At 49.2% G+C, this 20,007-nt stretch overlaps 1 protein-coding gene across 2 annotated transcripts in view; it reads right to left on the minus strand.

Annotated features, from left to right (window-relative positions):
* Positions 1–3,143: 3,143 nt before the first annotated feature.
* LOC137044893 (neuronal PAS domain-containing protein 4-like) overlaps positions 3,144–20,007 on the minus strand; it is an 18,792-nt gene continuing 1,928 nt past the window's right edge. Inside the window, exons 2-8 of one of the 2 annotated variants that reach the window (XM_067421269.1) lie at positions 18,273–18,436; positions 17,724–17,863; positions 16,032–16,128; positions 15,069–15,285; positions 14,889–14,998; positions 14,630–14,765; positions 3,144–5,156 (exon numbers count right to left, since the gene is read on the minus strand). In XM_067421269.1, coding sequence (XP_067277370.1) covers positions 4,367–5,156; positions 14,630–14,765; positions 14,889–14,998; positions 15,069–15,285; positions 16,032–16,128; positions 17,724–17,863; positions 18,273–18,436 — 1,654 coding nt within the window. In that variant the 3' untranslated portion in view covers positions 3,144–4,366. Of the gene's footprint in view, positions 5,157–14,629; positions 14,766–14,888; positions 14,999–15,068; positions 15,286–16,031; positions 16,129–17,723; positions 17,867–18,272; positions 18,437–20,007 lie in introns of both variants that reach the window. The other variant, XM_067421268.1, reaches the window with a different exon arrangement.

Consider the following 20,007-nt stretch of genomic DNA (forward strand, 5'->3'; position numbering starts at 1 on the left):
CACTCATACTCTTCCTCCTCTCACTCGTACTCTTCCTCCTCTCACTCACTCTTCCTCCTCTCACTCATACTCTTCCTCCTCTCACTCACTCTTCCTCCTCTCACTCGTACTCTTCCTCCTCTCACTCGCACTCTTCCTCCTCTCACTCACACTCTTCCTCCTCTCACTCACACTCTTCCTCCTCTCACTCATACTCTTCCTCCTCTCACTCGTACTCTTCCTCCTCTCACTCACTCTTCCTCCTCTCACTCACACTCTTCCTCCTCTCACTCGTACTCTTCCTCCTCTCACTCATACTCTTCCTCCTCTCACTCACACTCTTCCTCCTCTCACTCACTCTTCCTCCTCTCACTCACACTCTTCCTCCTCTCACTCACACTCTTCCTCCTCTCACTCACACTCTTCCTCCTCTCACTCACACTCTTCCTCTTCTCACTCTCACTCATACTCTTCCTCCTCTCACTCGTACTCTTCCTCCTCTCACTCGTACTCTTCCTCCTCTCACTCACACTCTTCCTCTTCTCACTCTCACTCATACTCTTCCTCCTCTCACTCACACTCTTCCTCCTCTCACTCACACTCTTCCTCCTCTCACTCACACTCTTCCTCCTCTCACTCACACTCTTCCTCCTCTCACTCACACTCTTCCTCCTCTCACTCACACTCTTCCTCCTCTCACTCACACTCTTCCTCTTCTCACTCTCACTCATACTCTTCCTCCTCTCACTCGCACTCTTCCTCCTCTCACTCACACTCTTCCTCCTCTCACTCACACTCTTCCTCCTCTCACTCATACTCTTCCTCCTCTCACTCGTACTCTTCCTCCTCTCACTCACTCTTCCTCCTCTCACTCACACTCTTCCTCCTCTCACTCGTACTCTTCCTCCTCTCACTCATACTCTTCCTCCTCTCACTCACACTCTTCCTCCTCTCACTCACTCTTCCTCCTCTCACTCACTCTTCCTCCTCTCACTCATACTCTTCCTCCTCTCACTCACTCTTCCTCCTCTCACTCGTACTCTTCCTCCTCTCACTCGCACTCTTCCTCCTCTCACTCGTACTCTTCCTCCTCTCACTCGAACTCTTCCTCCTCTCACTCACACTCTTCCTCTTCTCACTCTCACTCATACTCTTCCTCCTCTCACTCATACTCTTCCTCCTCTCACTCACACTCTTCCTCCTCTCACTCACACTCTTCCTCCTCTCACTCACTCTTCCTCCTCTCACTCACTCTTCCTCCTCTCACTCACACTCTTCCTCCTCTCACTCACTCTTCCTCCTCTCACTCACTCTTCCTCCTCTCACTCACACTCTTCCTCCTCTCACTCACTCTTCCTCCTCTCACTCACACTCTTCCTCCTCTCACTCGTACTCTTCCTCCTCTCACTCACACTCTTCCTCCTCTCACTCACACTCTTCCTCCTCTCACTCACACTCTTCCTCCTCTCACTCACACTCTTCCTCCTCTCACTCTCACTCTTCCTCCTCTCACTCGTACTCTTCCTCCTCTCACTCGTACTCTTCCTCCTCTCACTCGTACTCTTCCTCCTCTCACTCTCACTCTTCCTCCTCTCACTCACTCTTCCTCCTCTCACTCACACTCTTCCTCCTCTCACTCACACTCTTCCTCCTCTCACTCACTCTTCCTCCTCTCACTCACACTCTTCCTCCTCTCACTCACTCTTCCTCCTCTCACTCACTCTTCCTCCTCTCACTCACACTCTTCCTCCTCTCACTCACTCTTCCTCCTCTCACTCACACTCTTCCTCCTCTCACTCGTACTCTTCCTCCTCTCACTCACACTCTTCCTCCTCTCACTCACACTCTTCCTCCTCTCACTCACACTCTTCCTCCTCTCACTCACACTCTTCCTCCTCTCACTCACACTCTTCCTCCTCTCACTCACACTCTTCCTCCTCTCACTCACACTCTTCCTCCTCTCACTCACACTCTTCCTCCTCTCACTCGTACTCTTCCTCCTCTCACACGTTTGTTGATAGAGTGTCTACCGAATTATCTGTAGTGTTTATATATTGACTGATGATGTGTGTATGATTTTAAAGCATGGTTTGAATTTGATCAAATAAATAGTTTTGAGGTAATTGTTTGATTTTTCCCAGTCAGATGTTCTCTGAATGTAGTTTTAGTTAGATTTGGTTTGTGTTTAATATTGAGAGAAAAGGAGTGAAGGTTTCAAGAAATGTGTCAAAGCATTTGTGAAAGCCTGTAAAAGTAGAGCAGTGTGACGTCACAGAAGCACTGAGCGCGGATCAATCCTGCCACCTGGTGGCCACATCTATAGATGTAATATCTGAATGAGTGACTGGATAAACAGGATTTCTTTAATACGATTTACTGGTTTTGTTATTTCACACATGTATTTTTATTATGATGTGATATTTTACAGCTTTTATATTGATCAAAAGTGTAGCCAGTATTTCGTTCTTTTGTTCACAGGTGTGTCGAATTACTTCATTTCAAAGCAGCTTCACAGTCATGAACAGGAAAATATTAATGATAAAGTGTTAATGTTAATGATAAAGCATCTCTACAGAAGATCATTATTCAGATCAAAACTACACTATATACACACTATATAGAAAAACTGCCTGATTTTTTATTCTGTTTCAAAATGTAACTATATTATCACACAGATGTAATTGATAAATGCGACATTGAGATATAAACATCATGATTATATATATATATATATATATATATATATATATATATATATATATATATATATATATATATATATATATATATATATATATATATATATGTGTGTGTGTGTGTGTGTGTGTGTGTGTGTGTGTGTGACAGGAGCGTGTCACTTATTATGAAGTGATGAGTGATCAAAGTTATGATCAAAGTTATTCAACTTAATATACAAATAAAATGTATGAATTAGGTTTTATTTTATAAACTATAATACTGATCTGCCAACATTGTCAATATATTAATAAGCTGATAACATCACTGTTTTCTCCAGAACGACTGTACAGCCCAATCTAATTCTGCTGCAGTATTGTCCTGTTTAACACTGAAGCTGCTCTGACACAATCGGCGCTGGAAAAGCGCGATATAAATAAAGTTGATCGTTTGATTGATGACAAAACACACCACAGTTTTACTTCTCTTAACAACTTTATTGACATGTTATACAAAAATAGAAACAGAGAGCAAAAATATATAAATAAGCTCTAAACATTATATTCTGACGGTCGAGAGAAACTTTACATTCATACGTGGAGTGAGACTTCTGAATAAATACAGGAGTGATTTTGATGAGGTAGATTCGGTTCTTCATAAGTGCAGCTTATTATTGAATCTTTACAAGAGCATCCAAACATCCTTAAAGGGATAGTTCACCAAAAACATGAATAGTATCACAAGTTGATACGGCGGAAGCTCGATTTTTTTTTAACTTTATAACATGTTAAATATATGGATGTTTTTCTAACACAAACTTTTTCACTTTTATGATGGATGGATGCACTTTTATAATGAATAGATGTACTTTTATGATGATAGATGCACTTTTATAATGAATAGATGTACTTTTATGATGATAGATGCACTTTTATGATGGATGGATGCACTTTTATGATGGATGGATGCACTTTTATGATGATAGATGCACTTTTATGATGGATAGATGCACTTTTATGATGGATAGATGCACTTTTATGATGGATGGATGCACTTTTATGATGATAGATGCACTTTTATGATGATAGATGCACTTTTATGATATATAGATGCACTTTTATGATGATAGATGCACTTTTATGATGGATGGATGCACTATTATGATGATAGATGCACTTTTATGATATATAGATGCACTTTTATGATATATAGATGCACTTTTATGATGATAGATGCACTTTTATGATATATAGATGCACTTTTATGATATATAGATGCACTTTTATGATGATAGATGCACTTTTATGATGAAAGATGCACTTTTTTGGGTTTCAAATTTTGGGCTGCCATTCAATCCCATTATAAAGCTTGGAAGAGCCAGGACCTTTAAAACAGGACACATTTACTGGAGAAGCCAAACAACTTCTTTCTGAAACATGTTTAAAACAAGAACAAACATCTTCCAATGGAGTCAGAAAAACAAACTTATAAAGCTAGATTATTTTTTGTGGTAAAAGTGTTGACTGTTAATAATTCACATAAAACACTGCAACATTATAAATGATTCTTCAGAAACATGTTTCCATCTACACCTCATCAAATCTCCATGGGAGCCAAACTGGGTTACTAGAGTAAGTCACAGACTTCAGTTATTATATGGATTCTTCCGACAGCGCGTGTGTGCGAAACACCGGCATCACCTGATCAGGGTCTAATGGAAGGTGGCGTACAGGCCGTGATGGAGGGGATGCGTCGGCTCCACTGGGGGGATGGAGGGGGGCCGGAGGAGGTCCAGAGGGGGGCCGGAGAGGGGCCGGGGTGGGGCCGGGGTGGGGCCAGAGGGGGGCCGGAGGGGGGCCGGGCTCCAGGCCGTGTGTTTGACCGTGGCCGTGTCCAGATCCTGCAGGATGCTGTCGATGACCGCCTCGTCCAGAAGAGGCCAGCACAGGCCGGCGGAGCTGTAGGCGTCGAAGCTGCAGGCTAGCGAGCGGATCTGATGGGCTAGCGTGCCGATCTCCGGAGGCTCAAAGAGAAAGCGTCCGTCCACCGAGGGCTCCGGTGTCAGCAGATCCGACATACTGTCCTGGCTAAACATGAAGTCCTCCGGGTGCAAGACTGACACACACTCCGGCCGGGAGATAGGGACGAGGCGAGCATTCGGCGGACACACGGGAGGAAGAGCGTCAGGATACGGATGATGAAGAGCATCAGGATATGAATGAGGAAGAGCATCTGGATACGGATGAGGAAGAGCATCAGGATATGTATGATGACTCCCAGCAAAAATGTCAGATGGGCAGAAGTGGGAGCCGCACACCAGCTGCTCCAGAGCTCCGTAGCCTTCAGACTGGAGGTCCGAGGACAGGGAGGAAGCGGGACTGTAGGGCGGCGAGGAGGAGAAGCCGCTGTCGGACACGCTCCGGGTTTTGCGCCGGACGGAAGCCTGAGGCACCGGAGCGCCACCGTACAGTTTCTCTCTGAGATACTCCGCCTCCGTTTCACTGCGGACGAGAAGAGCAGGTGTGTGTGTGAGACAGTGTAAGAGGAGCAGTGACCCGCTGTAGAGTTAAAGCAGGCGAGCGGGGATGAAGGTAAAGCAGGTGAGAGGGGATGAAGGTAAAGCAGGCGAGAGGGGATGAAGGTAAAGCAGGCGAAAGGGGATGAAGGTAAAGCAGGTGAGCGTGGATAAAGGTAAAGCAGGTGAGCGGGGATGAAGGTAAAGCAGGCGAGAGGGGATGAAGGTAAACCAGGTGAGCGGGGATGAAGGTAAAGCAGGCAAGAGGGGATGAAGGTAAAGCAGGTGAGCGGGGATGAAGGTAAAGCAGGTGAGAGGGGATGAAGGTAAAGCAGGTGAGAGGGGATGAAGGTAAAGCAGGTGAGCGGGGATGAAGGTAAAGCAGGTGAGCGGGGATGAAGGTAAAGCAGGTGAGAGGGGATGAAGGTAAAGCAGGCGAGAGGGGATGAAGGTAAAGCAGGTGAGCGGGGATGAAGGTAAAGCAGGTGAGAGGGGATGAAGGTAAAGCAGGTGAGCGGGGATGAAGGTAAAGCAGGTGAGCGGGGATGAAGGTAAAGCAGGTGAGAGGGGATGAAGGTAAAGCAGGTGAGCGGGGATGAAGGTAAAGCAGGTGAGCGGGGATGAAGGTAAAGCAGGTGAGCGGGGATGAAGGTAAAGCAGGTGAGCGGGGATGAAGGTAAAGCAGGTGAGCGGGGATGAAGGTAAAACAGGTGAGCGGGGATGAAGGTAAAGCAGGTGAGCGGGGATGAAGGTAAAGCAGGTGAGCGGGGATGAAGGTAAAGCAGGTGAGCGTGGATAAAAGTAAAGCAGGTGAGAGGGGATGAAGGTAAAGCAGGTGAGAGGGGATGAAGGTAAAGCAGGCGAGCGGGGATGAAGGTAAAGCAGGCGAGAGGGGATGAAGGTAAAGCAGGCGAGAGGGGATGAAGGTAAAGCAGGTGAGCGGGGATGAAGGTAAAGCAGGCGAGAGGGGATGAAGGTAAAGCAGGTGAGCGGGGATGAAGGTAAAGCAGGTGAGCGGGGATGAAGGTAAAGCAGGTGAGCGGGGATGAAGGTAAAGCAGGTGAGCGTGGATAAAGGTAAAGCAGGTGAGAGGGGATGAAGGTAAAGCAGGTGAGCGGTGATGAAGGTAAAGCAGGTGAGCGTGGATAAAGGTAAAGCAGGTGAGAGGGGATGAAGGTAAAGCAGGTGAGAGGGGATAAAGGTAAAGCAGGTGAGAGGGGATGAAGGTAAAGCAGGCGAGAGGGGATGAAGGTAAAGCAGGTGAGCGGGGATGAAGGTAAAGCAGGCGAGCGGGGATGAAGGTAAAGCAGGTGAGCGGGGATGAAGGTAAAGCAGGTGAGCGGGGATGAAGGTAAAGCAGGTGAGCGGGGATGAAGGTAAAGCAGGTGAGCGTGGATTAAGGTAAAGCAGGTAAGCGGGGATGAAGGTAAAGCAGACGAAAGGGGATGAAGGTAAAGCAGGTGAGAGGGGATGAAGGTAAAGCAGGCGAAAGGGGATGAAGGTAAAGCAGGCGAGAGGGGATAAAGGTAAAGCAGGCGAAAGGGGATGAAGGTAAAGCAGGCGAAAGGGGATAAAGGTAAAGCAGGCGAAAAGGGATGAAGGTAAAGCAGGCGAGCGGGGATGAAGGTAAAGCAGGTGAGCGGGGATGAAGGTAAAGCAAGTGAGCGGGGATGAAGGAAAAGCAGGTGAGCGGGGATGAAGGTAAAGCAGGTGAGCAGGGATGAAGGTAAAGCAGGTGAGCGGGGATGAAGGTAAAGCAGGTGACCGGGGATGAAGGTAAAGCAGGTGAGCGGGGATGAAGGTAAAGCAGGTGAGCGGGGATGAAGGTAAAGCAGGTGAGTGGGGATGAAGGTAAAGCAGGTGAGCGTGGATAAAGGTAAAGCAGGTGAGCGGGGATGAAGGTAAAGCAGGTGAGCGTGGATAAAGGTAAAGAAGGTGAGCGTGGATAAAGGTAAAGCAGGCGAAAGGGGATAAAGGTAAAGCAGGCGAAAGGGGATGAAGGTAAAGCAGGTGAGCGGTGATGAAGGTAAAGCAGGTGAGCGGGGATGAAGGTAAAGCAGGTGAGCGGGGATGAAGGTAAAGCAGGTGAGCGGGGATGAAGGTAAAGGAGGTGAGCGTGGATGAAGGTAAAGCAGGTGAGCGGGGATGAAGGTAAAGCAGGTGAGAGGGGATGAAGGTAAAGCAGGCGAGAGGGGATGAAGGTAAAGCAGGTGAGAGGGGATGAAGGTAAAGCAGGCGAGAGGGGATGAAGGTAAAGCAGGTGAGCGGGGATGAAGGTAAAGCAGGCGAGAAGGGATGAAGGTAAAGCAGACGAGCGGGGATGAAGGTAAAGCAGGTGAGCGGGGATGAAGGTAAAGCAGGTGAGCGGGGATGAAGGTAAAGCAGGTGAGCATGGATAAAGGTAAAGCAGGTGAGAGGGGATGAAGGTAAAGCAGGCGAGAGGGGATGAAGGTAAAGCAGGTGAGCGTGGATAAAGGTAAAGCAGGTGAGCGGGGATGAAGGTAAAGCAGGTGAGCGTGGATAAAGGTAAAGCAGGTGAGCGGGGATGAAGGTAAAGCAGGTGAGCGTGGATAAAGGTAAAGAAGGTGAGCGTGGATAAAGGTAAAGCAGGCGAAAGGGGATAAAGGTAAAGCAGGCGAAAGGGGATGAAGGTAAAGCAGGTGAGCGGTGATGAAGGTAAAGCAGGTGAGCGGGGATGAAGGTAAAGCAGGTGAGCGGGGATGAAGGTAAAGCAGGTGAGCGGGGATGAAGGTAAAGGAGGTGAGCGTGGATGAAGGTAAAGCAGGTGAGCGGGGATGAAGGTAAAGCAGGTGAGAGGGGATGAAGGTAAAGCAGGCGAGAGGGGATGAAGGTAAAGCAGGTGAGAGGGGATGAAGGTAAAGCAGGCGAGAGGGGATGAAGGTAAAGCAGGTGAGCGGGGATGAAGGTAAAGCAGGCGAGAGGGGATGAAGGTAAAGCAGGTGAGCGGGGATGAAGGTAAAGCAGGTGAGCGGGGATGAAGGTAAAGCAGGTGAGCGGGGATGAAGGTAAAGCAGGTGAGCATGGATAAAGGTAAAGCAGGTGAGAGGGGATGAAGGTAAAGCAGGTGAGCGGGGATGAAGGTAAAGCAGGCGAGCGGGGATGAAGGTAAAGCAGGTGAGCGGGGATGAAGGTAAAGCAGGTGAGCGGGGATGAAGGTAAAGCAGGTGAGCGTGGATAAAGTTTAAGCAGGTAAGCGGGGATGAAGGTAAAGCAGACGAAAGGGGATGAAGGTAAAGCAGGTGAGAGGGGATGAAGGTAAAGCAGGCGAAAGGGGATGAAGGTAAAGCAGGCGAGAGGGGATAAAGGTAAAGCAGGCGAAAGGGGATGAAGGTAAAGCAGGCGAAAGGGGATAAAGGTAAAGCAGGCGAAAGGGGATAAAGGTAAAGCAGGCGAGCGGGGATGAAGGTAAAGCAGGTGAGCGGGGATGAAGGTAAAGCAAGTGAGCGGGGATGAAGGAAAAGCAGGTGAGCGGGGATGAAGGTAAAGCAGGTGAGCAGGGATGAAGGTAAAGCAGGTGAGCGGGGATGAAGGTAAAGCAGGTGACCGGGGATGAAGGTAAAGCAGGTGAGCGGGGATGAAGGTAAAGCAGGTGAGCGGGGATGAAGGTAAAGCAGGTGAGTGGAGATGAAGGTAAAGCAGGTGAGCGTGGATAAAGGTAAAGCAGGTGAGCGGGGATGAAGGTAAAGCAGGTGAGCGTGGATAAAGGTAAAGCAGGTGAGCGGGGATGAAGGTAAAGCAGGCGAGCGTGGATAAAGGTAAAGAAGGTGAGCGTGGATAAAGGTAAAGCAGACGAAAAGGGATGAAGGTAAAGCAGGTGAGCGTGGATAAAGGTAAAGCAGGTGAGCGGGGATGAAGGTAAAGCAGGTGAGCGTGGATAAAGGTAAAGAAGGTGAGCGTGGATAAAGGTAAAGCAGGCGAAAGGGGATAAAGGTAAAGCAGGCGAAAGGGGATGAAGGTAAAGCAGGTGAGCGGTGATGAAGGTAAAGCAGGTGAGCGGGGATGAAGGTAAAGCAGGTGAGCGGGGATGAAGGTAAAGCAGGTGAGAGGGGATGAAGGTAAAGGAGGTGAGAGGGGATGAAGGTAAAGCAGGTGAGAGGGGATGAAGGTAAAGCAGGCGAGAGGGGATGAAGGTAAAGCAGGTGAGCGGGGATGAAGGTAAAGCAGGCGAGAGGGGATGAAGGTAAAGCAGGTGAGCGGGGATGAAGGTAAAGCAGGTGAGCGGGGATGAAGGTAAAGCATGTGAGCGGGGATGAAGGTAAAGCAGGTGAGCATGGATAAAGGTAAAGCAGGTGAGAGGGGATGAAGGTAAAGCAGGCGAGAGGGGATGAAGGTAAAGCAGGTGAGCGTGGATAAAGGTAAAGCAGGTGAGCGGGGATGAAGGTAAAGCAGGTGAGCGTGGATAAAGGTAAAGCAGGTGAGCGGGGATGAAGGTAAAGCAGGTGAGCGGGGATGAAGGTAAAGCAGGTGAGCGTGGATAAAGGTAAAGAAGGTGAGCGTGGATAAAGGTAAAGCAGGCGAAAGGGGATAAAGGTAAAGCAGGCGAAAGGGGATGAAGGTAAAGCAGGTGAGTGGTGATGAAGGTAAAGCAGGTGAGCGGGGATGAAGGTAAAGCAGGTGAGCGGGGATGAAGGTAAAGGAGGTGAGCGTGGATGAAGGTAAAGCAGGTGAGCGGGGATGAAGGTAAAGCAGGTGAGAGGGGATGAAGGTAAAGCAGGCGAGAGGGGATGAAGGTAAAGCAGGTGAGAGGGGATGAAGGTAAAGCAGGCGAGAGGGGATGAAGGTAAAGCAGGTGAGCGGGGATGAAGGTAAAGCAGGCGAGAGGGGATGAAGGTAAAGCAGGTGAGCGGGGATGAAGGTAAAGCAGGTGAGCGGGGATGAAGGTAAAGCAGGTGAGCGGGGATGAAGGTAAAGCAGGTGAGCATGGATAAAGGTAAAGCAGGTGAGAGGGGATGAAGGTAAAGCAGGCGAGAGGGGATGAAGGTAAAGCAGGTGAGCGGTGATGAAGGTAAAGCAGGTGAGCGTGGATAAAGGTAAAGCAGGTGAGAGGGGATGAAGGTAAAGCAGGTGAGAGGGGATAAAGGTAAAGCAGGTGAGCGGGGATGAAGGTAAAGCAGGCGAGCGGGGATGAAGGTAAAGCAGGTGAGCGGGGATGAAGGTAAAGCAGGTGAGCGGGGATGAAGGTAAAGCAGGTGAGCGTGGATAAAGTTTAAGCAGGTAAGCGGGGATGAAGGTAAAGCAGACGAAAGGGGATGAAGGTAAAGCAGGTGAGAGGGGATGAAGGTAAAGCAGGCGAAAGGGGATGAAGGTAAAGCAGGCGAGAGAGGATAAAGGTAAAGCAGGCGAAAGGGGATGAAGGTAAAGCAGGCGAAAGGGGATAAAGGTAAAGCAGGCGAAAGGGGATGAAGGTAAAGCAGGCGAGCGGGGATGAAGGTAAAGCAGGTGAGCGGGGATGAAGGTAAAGCAAGTGAGCGGGGATGAAGGAAAAGCAGGTGAGCGGGGATGAAGGTAAAGCAGGTGAGCGGGGATGAAGGTAAAGCAGGTGAGCAGGGATGAAGGTAAAGCAGGTGAGCGGGGATGAAGGTAAAGCAGGTGACCGGGGATGAAGGTAAAGCAGGTGAGCGGGGATGAAGGTAAAGCAGGTGAGCGGGGATGAAGGTAAAGCAGGTGAGTGGGGATGAAGGTAAAGCAGGTGAGCGTGGATAAAGGTAAAGCAGGTGAGCGGGGATGAAGGTAAAGCAGGTGAGCGTGGATAAAGGTAAAGCAGGTGAGCGGGGATGAAGGTAAAGCAGGCGAGCGTGGATAAAGGTAAAGAAGGTGAGCGTGGATAAAGGTAAAGCAGACGAAAAGGGATGAAGGTAAAGCAGGTGAGCGTGGATAAAGGTAAAGCAGGTGAGCGGGGATGAAGGTAAAGCAGGTGAGCGTGGATAAAGGTAAAGAAGGTGAGCGTGGATAAAGGTAAAGCAGGCGAAAGGGGATAAAGGTAAAGCAGGCGAAAGGGGATGAAGGTAAAGCAGGTGAGCGGTGATGAAGGTAAAGCAGGTGAGCGGGGATGAAGGTAAAGCAGGTGAGCGGGGATGAAGGTAAAGCAGGTGAGCGGGGATGAAGGTAAAGGAGGTGAGCGTGGATGAAGGTAAAGCAGGTGAGCGGGGATGAAGGTAAAGCAGGTGAGAGGGGATGAAGGTAAAGCAGGCGAGAGGGGATGAAGGTAAAGCAGGTGAGAGGGGATGAAGGTAAAGCAGGTGAGCGGGGATGAAGGTAAAGCAGGTGAGAGGGGATGAAGGTAAAGCAGGTGAGCGGGGATGAAGGTAAAGCAGGTGAGCGTGGATAAAGGTAAAGAAGGTGAGCGGGGATGAAGGTAAAGCAGGTGAGCGTGGATAAAGGTAAAGAAGGTGAGCGTGGATAAAGGTAAAGCAGACGAAAAGGGATGAAGGTAAAGCAGGCGAAAGGGGATAAAGGTAAAGCAGGCGAAAGGGGATAAAGGTAAAGCAGGTGAGCGGGGATGAAGGTAAAGCAGGTGAGCGGGGATGAAGGTAAAGCAGGTGAGCGGGGATGAAGGTAAAGCAGGTGAGCGTGGATAAAGGTAAAGAAGGTGAGCGTGGATAAAGGTAAAGCAGACGAAAAGGGATGAAGGTAAAGCAGGCGAAAGGGGATAAAGGTAAAGCAGGCGAAAGGGGATAAAGGTAAAGCAGGTGAGCGGGGATGAAGGTAAAGCAGGTGAGAGGGGATGAAGGTAAAGCAGGTGAGCGGGGATGAAGGTAAAGCAGGCGAGAGGGGATGAAGGTAAAGCAGGTGAGCGGGGATGAAGGTAAAGCAGGTGAGCGTGGATAAAGGTAAAGAAGGTGAGCGGGGATGAAGGTAAAGCAGGTGAGCGTGGATAAAGGTAAAGAAGGTGAGCGTGGATAAAGGTAAAGCAGGTGAGAGGGGATGAAGGTAAAGCAGGTGAGTGGTGATGAAGGTAAAGCAGGCGAGAGGGGATGAAGGTAAAGCAGGTGAGCGTGGATAAAGGTAAAGCAGGTGAGAGGGGATGAAGGTAAAGCAGGTGAGCGGGGATGAAGGTAAAGCAGGTGAGCGTGGATAAAGGTAAAGAAGGTGAGCGTGGATAAAGGTAAAGCAGGTGAGAGGGGATGAAGGTAAAGCAGGTGAGTGGTGATGAAGGTAAAGCAGGCGAGAGGGGATGAAGGTAAAGCAGGTGAGCGTGGATAAAGGTAAAGCAGGTGAGAGGGGATGAAGGTAAAGCAGGTGAGTGGTGATGAAGGTAAAGCAGGCGAGAGGGGATGAAGGTAAAGCAGGTGAGCGGGGATGAAGGTAAAGCAGGTGAGCGTGGATAAAGGTAAAGAAGGTGAGCGGGGATGAAGGTAAAGCAGGTGAGCGTGGATAAAGGTAAAGAAGGTGAGCGTGGATAAAGGTAAAGCAGACGAAAAGGGATGAAGGTAAAGCAGGCGAAAGGGGATGAAGGTAAAGCAGGCGAAAGGGGATAAAGGTAAAGCAGGTGAGCGGGGATGAAGGTAAAGCAGGTGAGCGGGGATGAAGGTAAAGCAGGTGAGCGGGGATGAAGGTAAAGCAGGTGAGCGTGGATAAAGGTAAAGAAGGTGAGCGTGGATAAAGGTAAAGCAGACGAAAAGGGATGAAGGTAAAGCAGGCGAAAGGGGATAAAGGTAAAGCAGGCGAAAGGGGATGAAGGTAAAGCAGGTGAGCGTGGATGAAGGTAAAGCAGGTGAGAGGGGATAAAGGTAAAGCAGGCGAAAGGGGATAAAGGTAAAGCAGGTGAGCGGGGATGAAGGTAAAGCAGGTGAGAGGGGATGAAGGTAAAGCAGGTGAGAGGGGATGAAGGTAAAGCAGGTGAGAGGGGATGAAGGTAAAGCAGGTGAGAGGGGATGAAGGTAAAGCAGGCGAGAGGGGATGAAGGTAAAGCAGGTGAGCGGGGATGAAGGTAAAGCAGGCGAGAGGGGATGAAGGTAAAGCAGGTGAGCGGGGATGAAGGTAAAGCAGGTGAGCGGGGATGAAGGTAAAGCAGGTGAGCGGGGATGAAGGTAAAGCAGGTGAGCGTGGATAAAGGTAAAGCAGGTGAGAGGGGATGAAGGTAAAGCAGGCGAGAGGGGATGAAGGTAAAGCAGGTGAGCGGTGATGAAGGTAAAGCAGGTGAGCGTGGATAAAGGTAAAGCAGGTGAGAGGGGATGAAGGTAAAGCAGGTGAGAGGGGATAAAGGTAAAGCAGGTGAGAGGGGATGAAGGTAAAGCAGGCGAGAGGGGATGAAGGTAAAGCAGGTGAGCGGGGATGAAGGTAAAGCAGGCGAGCGGGGATGAAGGTAAAGCAGGTGAGCGGGGATGAAGGTAAAGCAGGTGAGCGGGGATGAAGGTAAAGCAGGTGAGCGGGGATGAAGGTAAAGCAGGTGAGCGTGGATAAAGGTAAAGCAGGTAAGCGGGGATGAAGGTAAAGCAGACGAAAGGGGATGAAGGTAAAGCAGGTGAGCGGGGATGAAGGTAAAGCAGGTGAGATGGGATGAAGGTAAAGCAGGTGACCGGGGATGAAGGTAAAGCAGGCGAAAGGGGATGAAGGTAAAGCAGGCGAGAGGGGATAAAGGTAAAGCAGGCGAAAGGGGATGAAGGTAAAGCAGGCGAAAGGGGATAAAGGTAAAGCAGGCGAAAGGGGATAAAGGTAAAGCAGGCGAAAGGGGATGAAGGTAAAGCAGGCGAGCGGGGATGAAGGTAAAGCAGGTGAGCGGGGATGAAGGTAAAGCAAGTGAGCGGGGATGAAGGAAAAGCAGGTGAGCGGGGATGAAGGTAAAGCAGGTGAGCAGGGATGAAGGTAAAGCAGGTGAGCGGGGATGAAGGTAAAGCAGGTGACCGGGGATGAAGGTAAAGCAGGTGAGCGGGGATGAAGGTAAAGCAGGTGAGCGGGGATGAAGGTAAAGCAGGTGACCGGGGATGAAGGTAAAGCAGGTGAGTGGGGATGAAGGTAAAGCAGGTGAGCGTGGATAAAGGTAAAGCAGGTGAGCGGGGATGAAGGTAAAGCAGGTGAGCGTGGATAAAGGTAAAGCAGGTGAGCGGGGATGAAGGTAAAGCAGGCGAGCGTGGATAAAGGTAAAGAAGGTGAGCGTGGATAAAGGTAAAGCAGACGAAAAGGGATGAAGGTAAAGCAGGTGAGCGTGGATAAAGGTAAAGCAGGTGAGCGGGGATGAAGGTAAAGCAGGTGAGCGTGGATAAAGGTAAAGAAGGTGAGCGTGGATAAAGGTAAAGCAGGCGAAAGGGGATAAAGGTAAAGCAGGCGAAAGGGGATGAAGGTAAAGCAGGTGAGAGGAGATGAAGGTAAAGCAGGTGAGCGGGGATGAAGGTAAAGCAGGTGAGAGGGGATGAAGGTAAAGCAGGTGAGAGGAGATGAAGGTAAAGCAGGTGAGAGGGGATGAAGGTAAAGCAGGTGAGCGGGGATAAAGGTGTGCACCTGAGGATGTGGTTAACGCAGGTGATCGACTCTCGAGACGCTTCTAGAGTTGCACAAACGTACAGCCGGATCCAGGACAGATCCTTCCGCTGCAGCCGGACCAGCATCTGGGAACTAGAGCCGCCCTCAGCGCCAACTGCAGAACAATACCGGTCAGAACCTCTGTGTGTGTGTGTGTGTGTGTGTGTGTGTGTGTGTGTGTGTGTGTGTGTGTGTGTGTGTGTGTGTGTGTGTGTGTGTGTGTGTGTGAGAGACTCACGGAGTGTGTTGTGGCAGTGGGCGGCAAGCGTGAGGTCATCAGGGTGCAGGAGGCCATACCACGATCGACCAATCAGCTCCTCCGCTGAGAAACCCAGGTGGAACAAGACACTGTGGAAACATAAATCATCATCAGATCCAGAATCAGCCGTGCTGTTTATGAGAGGAAGAGCATCTGTACCTGTAGGGGGCGTGAGTGAGGCTCATGTCGGGCCGGTGGAGTGTGTGGAAGGATCCGGAGCCGTGGAGGCGGTCCTGAAGCCGGTCAGCTGTGGGTGTGCAGAGCGCCACAAACACACACTCGCTCCGGAAGCGTCCCGTTATCAGCATGGAGCATCCGGAGCCGCTCTGGAGACGCACCGATTTAGAGGCCAGCATTCGGCACACCAGACTCCTCTCTGAGACACACACACACATCAGGTCTGAGACACACCTGATTATATAAGTGTGTGTGTGTGTGTGTGTGTGTGTGTGTGTGTGTGTGTGTGTGTGTGTGTGTGTGTGTGTGTGTGTGTGTGTGTGTTAGTGTGAGCATTTGGCACACCAGACTCCTCTCTGAGACACACACATCAGGTCTGAGACACACCTGACTAGAGTCCTGCAACGGGTCGGGTACTCGCATAAAAGTGGCTAAAACGGGTGGATTGGGACATTTATAAAATGCGCGGGGATGCGGGCGGATAATTAACTCTGTGCGCGTGGGATGAAAAATATGTGCAATATTTCTGTGGCGAGGTGGACGAGCGAGACCGGGGTGTGATGGCGAATGAGCCACACCGGCCTCGAGTCCTCTCATGAGGGAGCGCGGAGGCATATAAGGACGAGCGACACCAATAAAGGATGACAGAGGGCCAGGCCTGGATTTGGTGTTGAGTTGTGTGTACGTTTTATTATGTGCCGCCCCAGTGGCAATGTATTGCAATTTCTATGTCCAAATGACCATCACACACAATGGTAAGCGAGCTCTTAGCACATTATACTCCATCACATCTACTGCGGTCTCTAAACTGTGGAATAGTCTTCCTAGCATTGTTCGGGAAGCAGACACACTCTGTCAGTTTAAATCTAGACTAAAAACACATCTCTTTACTATGGCATACACACAGACACACACACACACACACACACACACACACACACACACCTGTGGAGAGGTCCGGATCCCTCAGCATGAGCTTCAGTGCATCCGCATCCTGGCTGTCCATCATATCCCAGAAGGATTCTCCCTGAAGGACCTCCACCTGCAGACAACACACACATTAACAACACACATTAACAACACACACACATTAACAACACACACACATTAACAACACACACACTAACCTCTGAAGCTGGAGCTCCACACACACACCCCTCAGATGATCTGGAGCTCCACACACACACACACACACCCCTCAGATGATCTGGAGCTCCACACACACACACACACACACCCCTCAGATGATCTGGAGCTCCACACACACACACACACACACACACACACACACACACCCCTCAGATGATCTGGAGCTCCACACACACACACACACACACACACACACACACGCCCCTTAGATGATCTGGAGCTCCACACACACACACACACACACCCCTCAGATGATCTGGAGCTCCACACACACACACACACACCCCTCAGATGATCTGGAGCTCCACACACACACACACACACCCCTCAGATGATCTGGAGCTCCACACACACACACACACACACACACACACACACACACACACACACACACACACACACACCCCTCAGATGATCTGGAGCTCCACACACACACACACACACACACACCCCTCAGATGATCTGGAGCTCCACACACACACACACACACACACTCCTCAGGTGATCTGGATCTCCACACACACACACACACACACACACACACACACACACACACACACACACACACACACCCCTCAGATGATCTGGAGCTCCACACACACACACACACACGCCCCTCAGATGATCTGGAGCTCCATACACACACACACAAACACACTCCTCAGGTGATCTGGATCTCCACACACACACACACACACACACTCCTCAGGTGATCTGGATCTCCACACACACACACACACACACACACACACACACACACACACACCCCTCAGATGATCTGGAGCTCCACACACACACACACACACACACGCCCCTTAGATGATCTGGAGCTCCATACACACACACACAAACACACTCCTCAGGTGATCTGGATCTCCACACACACACACACACACACACACACACACACACACACTCCTCAGATGATCTGGAGCTCCACACACACACACACACACACACACACACACACTCCTCAGGTGATCACGATCTCCACACACACACACACACACACACACTCCTCAGGTGATCACGATCTCCACACACACACACACACACTCCTCAGATGATCTGGAGCTCCTCACACACACACACACACACACACTCCTCAGGTGATCTGGATCTCCACACACACACACACACACACACGCCCCTTAGATGATCTGGAGCTCCATACACACACACACAAACACACTCCTCAGGTGATCTGGATCTCCACACACACACACACACACACACACACACACACACACACTCCTCAGATGATCTGGAGCTCCACACACACACACACACACACACACACACACTCCTCAGGTGATCACGATCTCCACACACACACACACACACACACACTCCTCAGGTGATCACGATCTCCACACACACACACACACACTCCTCAGATGATCTGGAGCTCCTCACACACACACACACACACACACTCCTCAGGTGATCTGGATCTCCACACACACACACACACACACACACACACACCATGGACAGGCCGAGGTATTCCGTCACGTTCTCGGAGACGTAGATCAGCTTCCCTTCTGCAGTCAGAGCCACGAGGAATCCCGGAAGGGCCTGAAGAAAGCTGTGGGTTAGAGGAGACGCTCCAGCGCTGTCTGCTTCCTCTGCTTCACACACACACAGACACACAAGCGTTAGTTGCAGACCTAAGGTGTGTGTGTGTGTGTGTGTGTGTGTGTGTGTGTGTGTGTGTGTGTGTGTGTGTGTGTGTGTGTGTGTACCCCGCAGCAGCTCAGTCTTCCTGATGAAGCTGCAGGTGAGCCCCATAGACTGCAGGTAGGAGAGTGTGTGTGTGTGTGTGTGTGTGTGTGTGTGTGTGTGTGTGTGTGTGTGTGTGTGTGTGTGTGTGTGTGTGTGTGTGTGTGTGTGTGTGTGTGTACCCCGCAGCAGCTCAGTCTTCCTGATGAAGCTGCAGGTGAGCCCCATAGACTGCAGGTAGGAGAGTGTGTGTGTGTGTGTGTGTGTGTGTGTGTGTGTGTGTGTGTGTGTGTGTGTGTGTGTGTGTGTGTGTACCCCGCAGCAGCTCAGTCTTCCTGATGAAGCTGCAGGTGAGCCCCATAGACTGCAGGTAGGAGAGCTTCTCTCGCTGCTCTGGGCCGATCGGCAGCAGATCTCGCAGCGCTCGGATCTCAGCGTTGATCTGATCTCGCCGAGCCTTCGACGCTCCTTTGGTGGACCTGAAGATCAAACACAGAGACATTCAGATATGAGCACACACACACACACACACTGCCCCTAAACCTACCCATCACACACACACACACACACACACACACACACACACACACACACACACACACACACACTGCCCCTAAACCTACCCATCGCACACACACACACACACACACTGCCCCTAAACCTACCCATCACACACACACACACACACTGCCCCTAAACCTACCCATCACACACACACACACACACACACACTGCCCCTAAACCTACCCATCACACACACACACACACACACACACACACACACTGCCCCTAAACCTACCCATCACACACACACACACACACACACACACTGCCCCTAAACCTACCCATCACACACACACACACACACACACACACACACACACACAGACACACACACACACATACACACACACACACACACAGGAAACATTCTGCATTTTTACTTTCTCATAAAAACTCCTCCTGTGTGATTTATAAGATGTTGTTCTCATGGGGACCTAAAAATGTCCCCACAAGGACAAGGATTTCGGATTTTGCCATCTTTGTGTAACTCAAAATGAAGAGAGTTTTTGCTTAAAATAAGATCAATAATCTGCCAATGGGGTGAGAAAAATAATCTTAATTCAAACAGAAAACAAGATTATTTTTCTCACCCCATTGGCAGATTATTTATCTTATTTTAAGCAAAAACTCTCTTCATTTTGAGTTATTTCTTCCCAAAACAAGACAATTACTTTTGCTTGTCTAGTAAATGTTTCTTAAAGTAAGAATTTGTAGATATTTTGACAGAAATACTGAGTAAGAAGAGCGTTTTTTGCAGTGTGTAAATTAATGTTAATTACCCAAATACGTCAAAGCATTTCAGCTTCAGTTTCCTACTTTTATTAATCATTAGCTGATGGTTTTTAAAGGTGTCATTATGTTCTGACTTTACCTGCTGAGGCTCATGACTATTAACTAATTGATAAAGTAATATTTAAATGTGGTTATGAGTTTGAATTAATTGTGAATTAGTTAATAGTCACGTGCCTCCGCAGGTAAAGTCAGGACATAACCTTTATTAGCACTGGAGGATGAACTGCATGGCTTTGACCCGCTGTGGTAATTAACATTCATTTACATTATTAGTTCATATAATATGTTTTTAAGGAATTAATACATGACACATTTAACTAATAACACGTTAATGATAACTTAATCTAATAATGATGTCTAATGTTCATCAGTTGCTGATGCAGTGATCGTTAATAAAGGTGTTAGTTCTTCATCAGTCTTACATTAACTCATGATTATCTGGGCATTAGTGAAGCATTAGTTCATATATTAGTGCATTAGTTCATATATTAGTGCATTAGTTGATATATTAGTGCATTAGTTCATATATTAGTGCATTAGTTCATATATTAGTGCATTAGTTGATATATTAGTGCATTAGTTCATATATTAGTGCATTAGTTCATATATTAGTGCATTAGTTCATATATTAGTGCATTAGTTCATATATTAGTGCATTAGTGCATTAGTTCATATATTAGTGCATTAGTTCATA

Source organism: Pseudorasbora parva, chromosome 17, assembly GCF_024679245.1.
Source record: "Pseudorasbora parva isolate DD20220531a chromosome 17, ASM2467924v1, whole genome shotgun sequence".
NCBI lineage: Eukaryota > Metazoa > Chordata > Actinopteri > Cypriniformes > Gobionidae > Pseudorasbora > Pseudorasbora parva.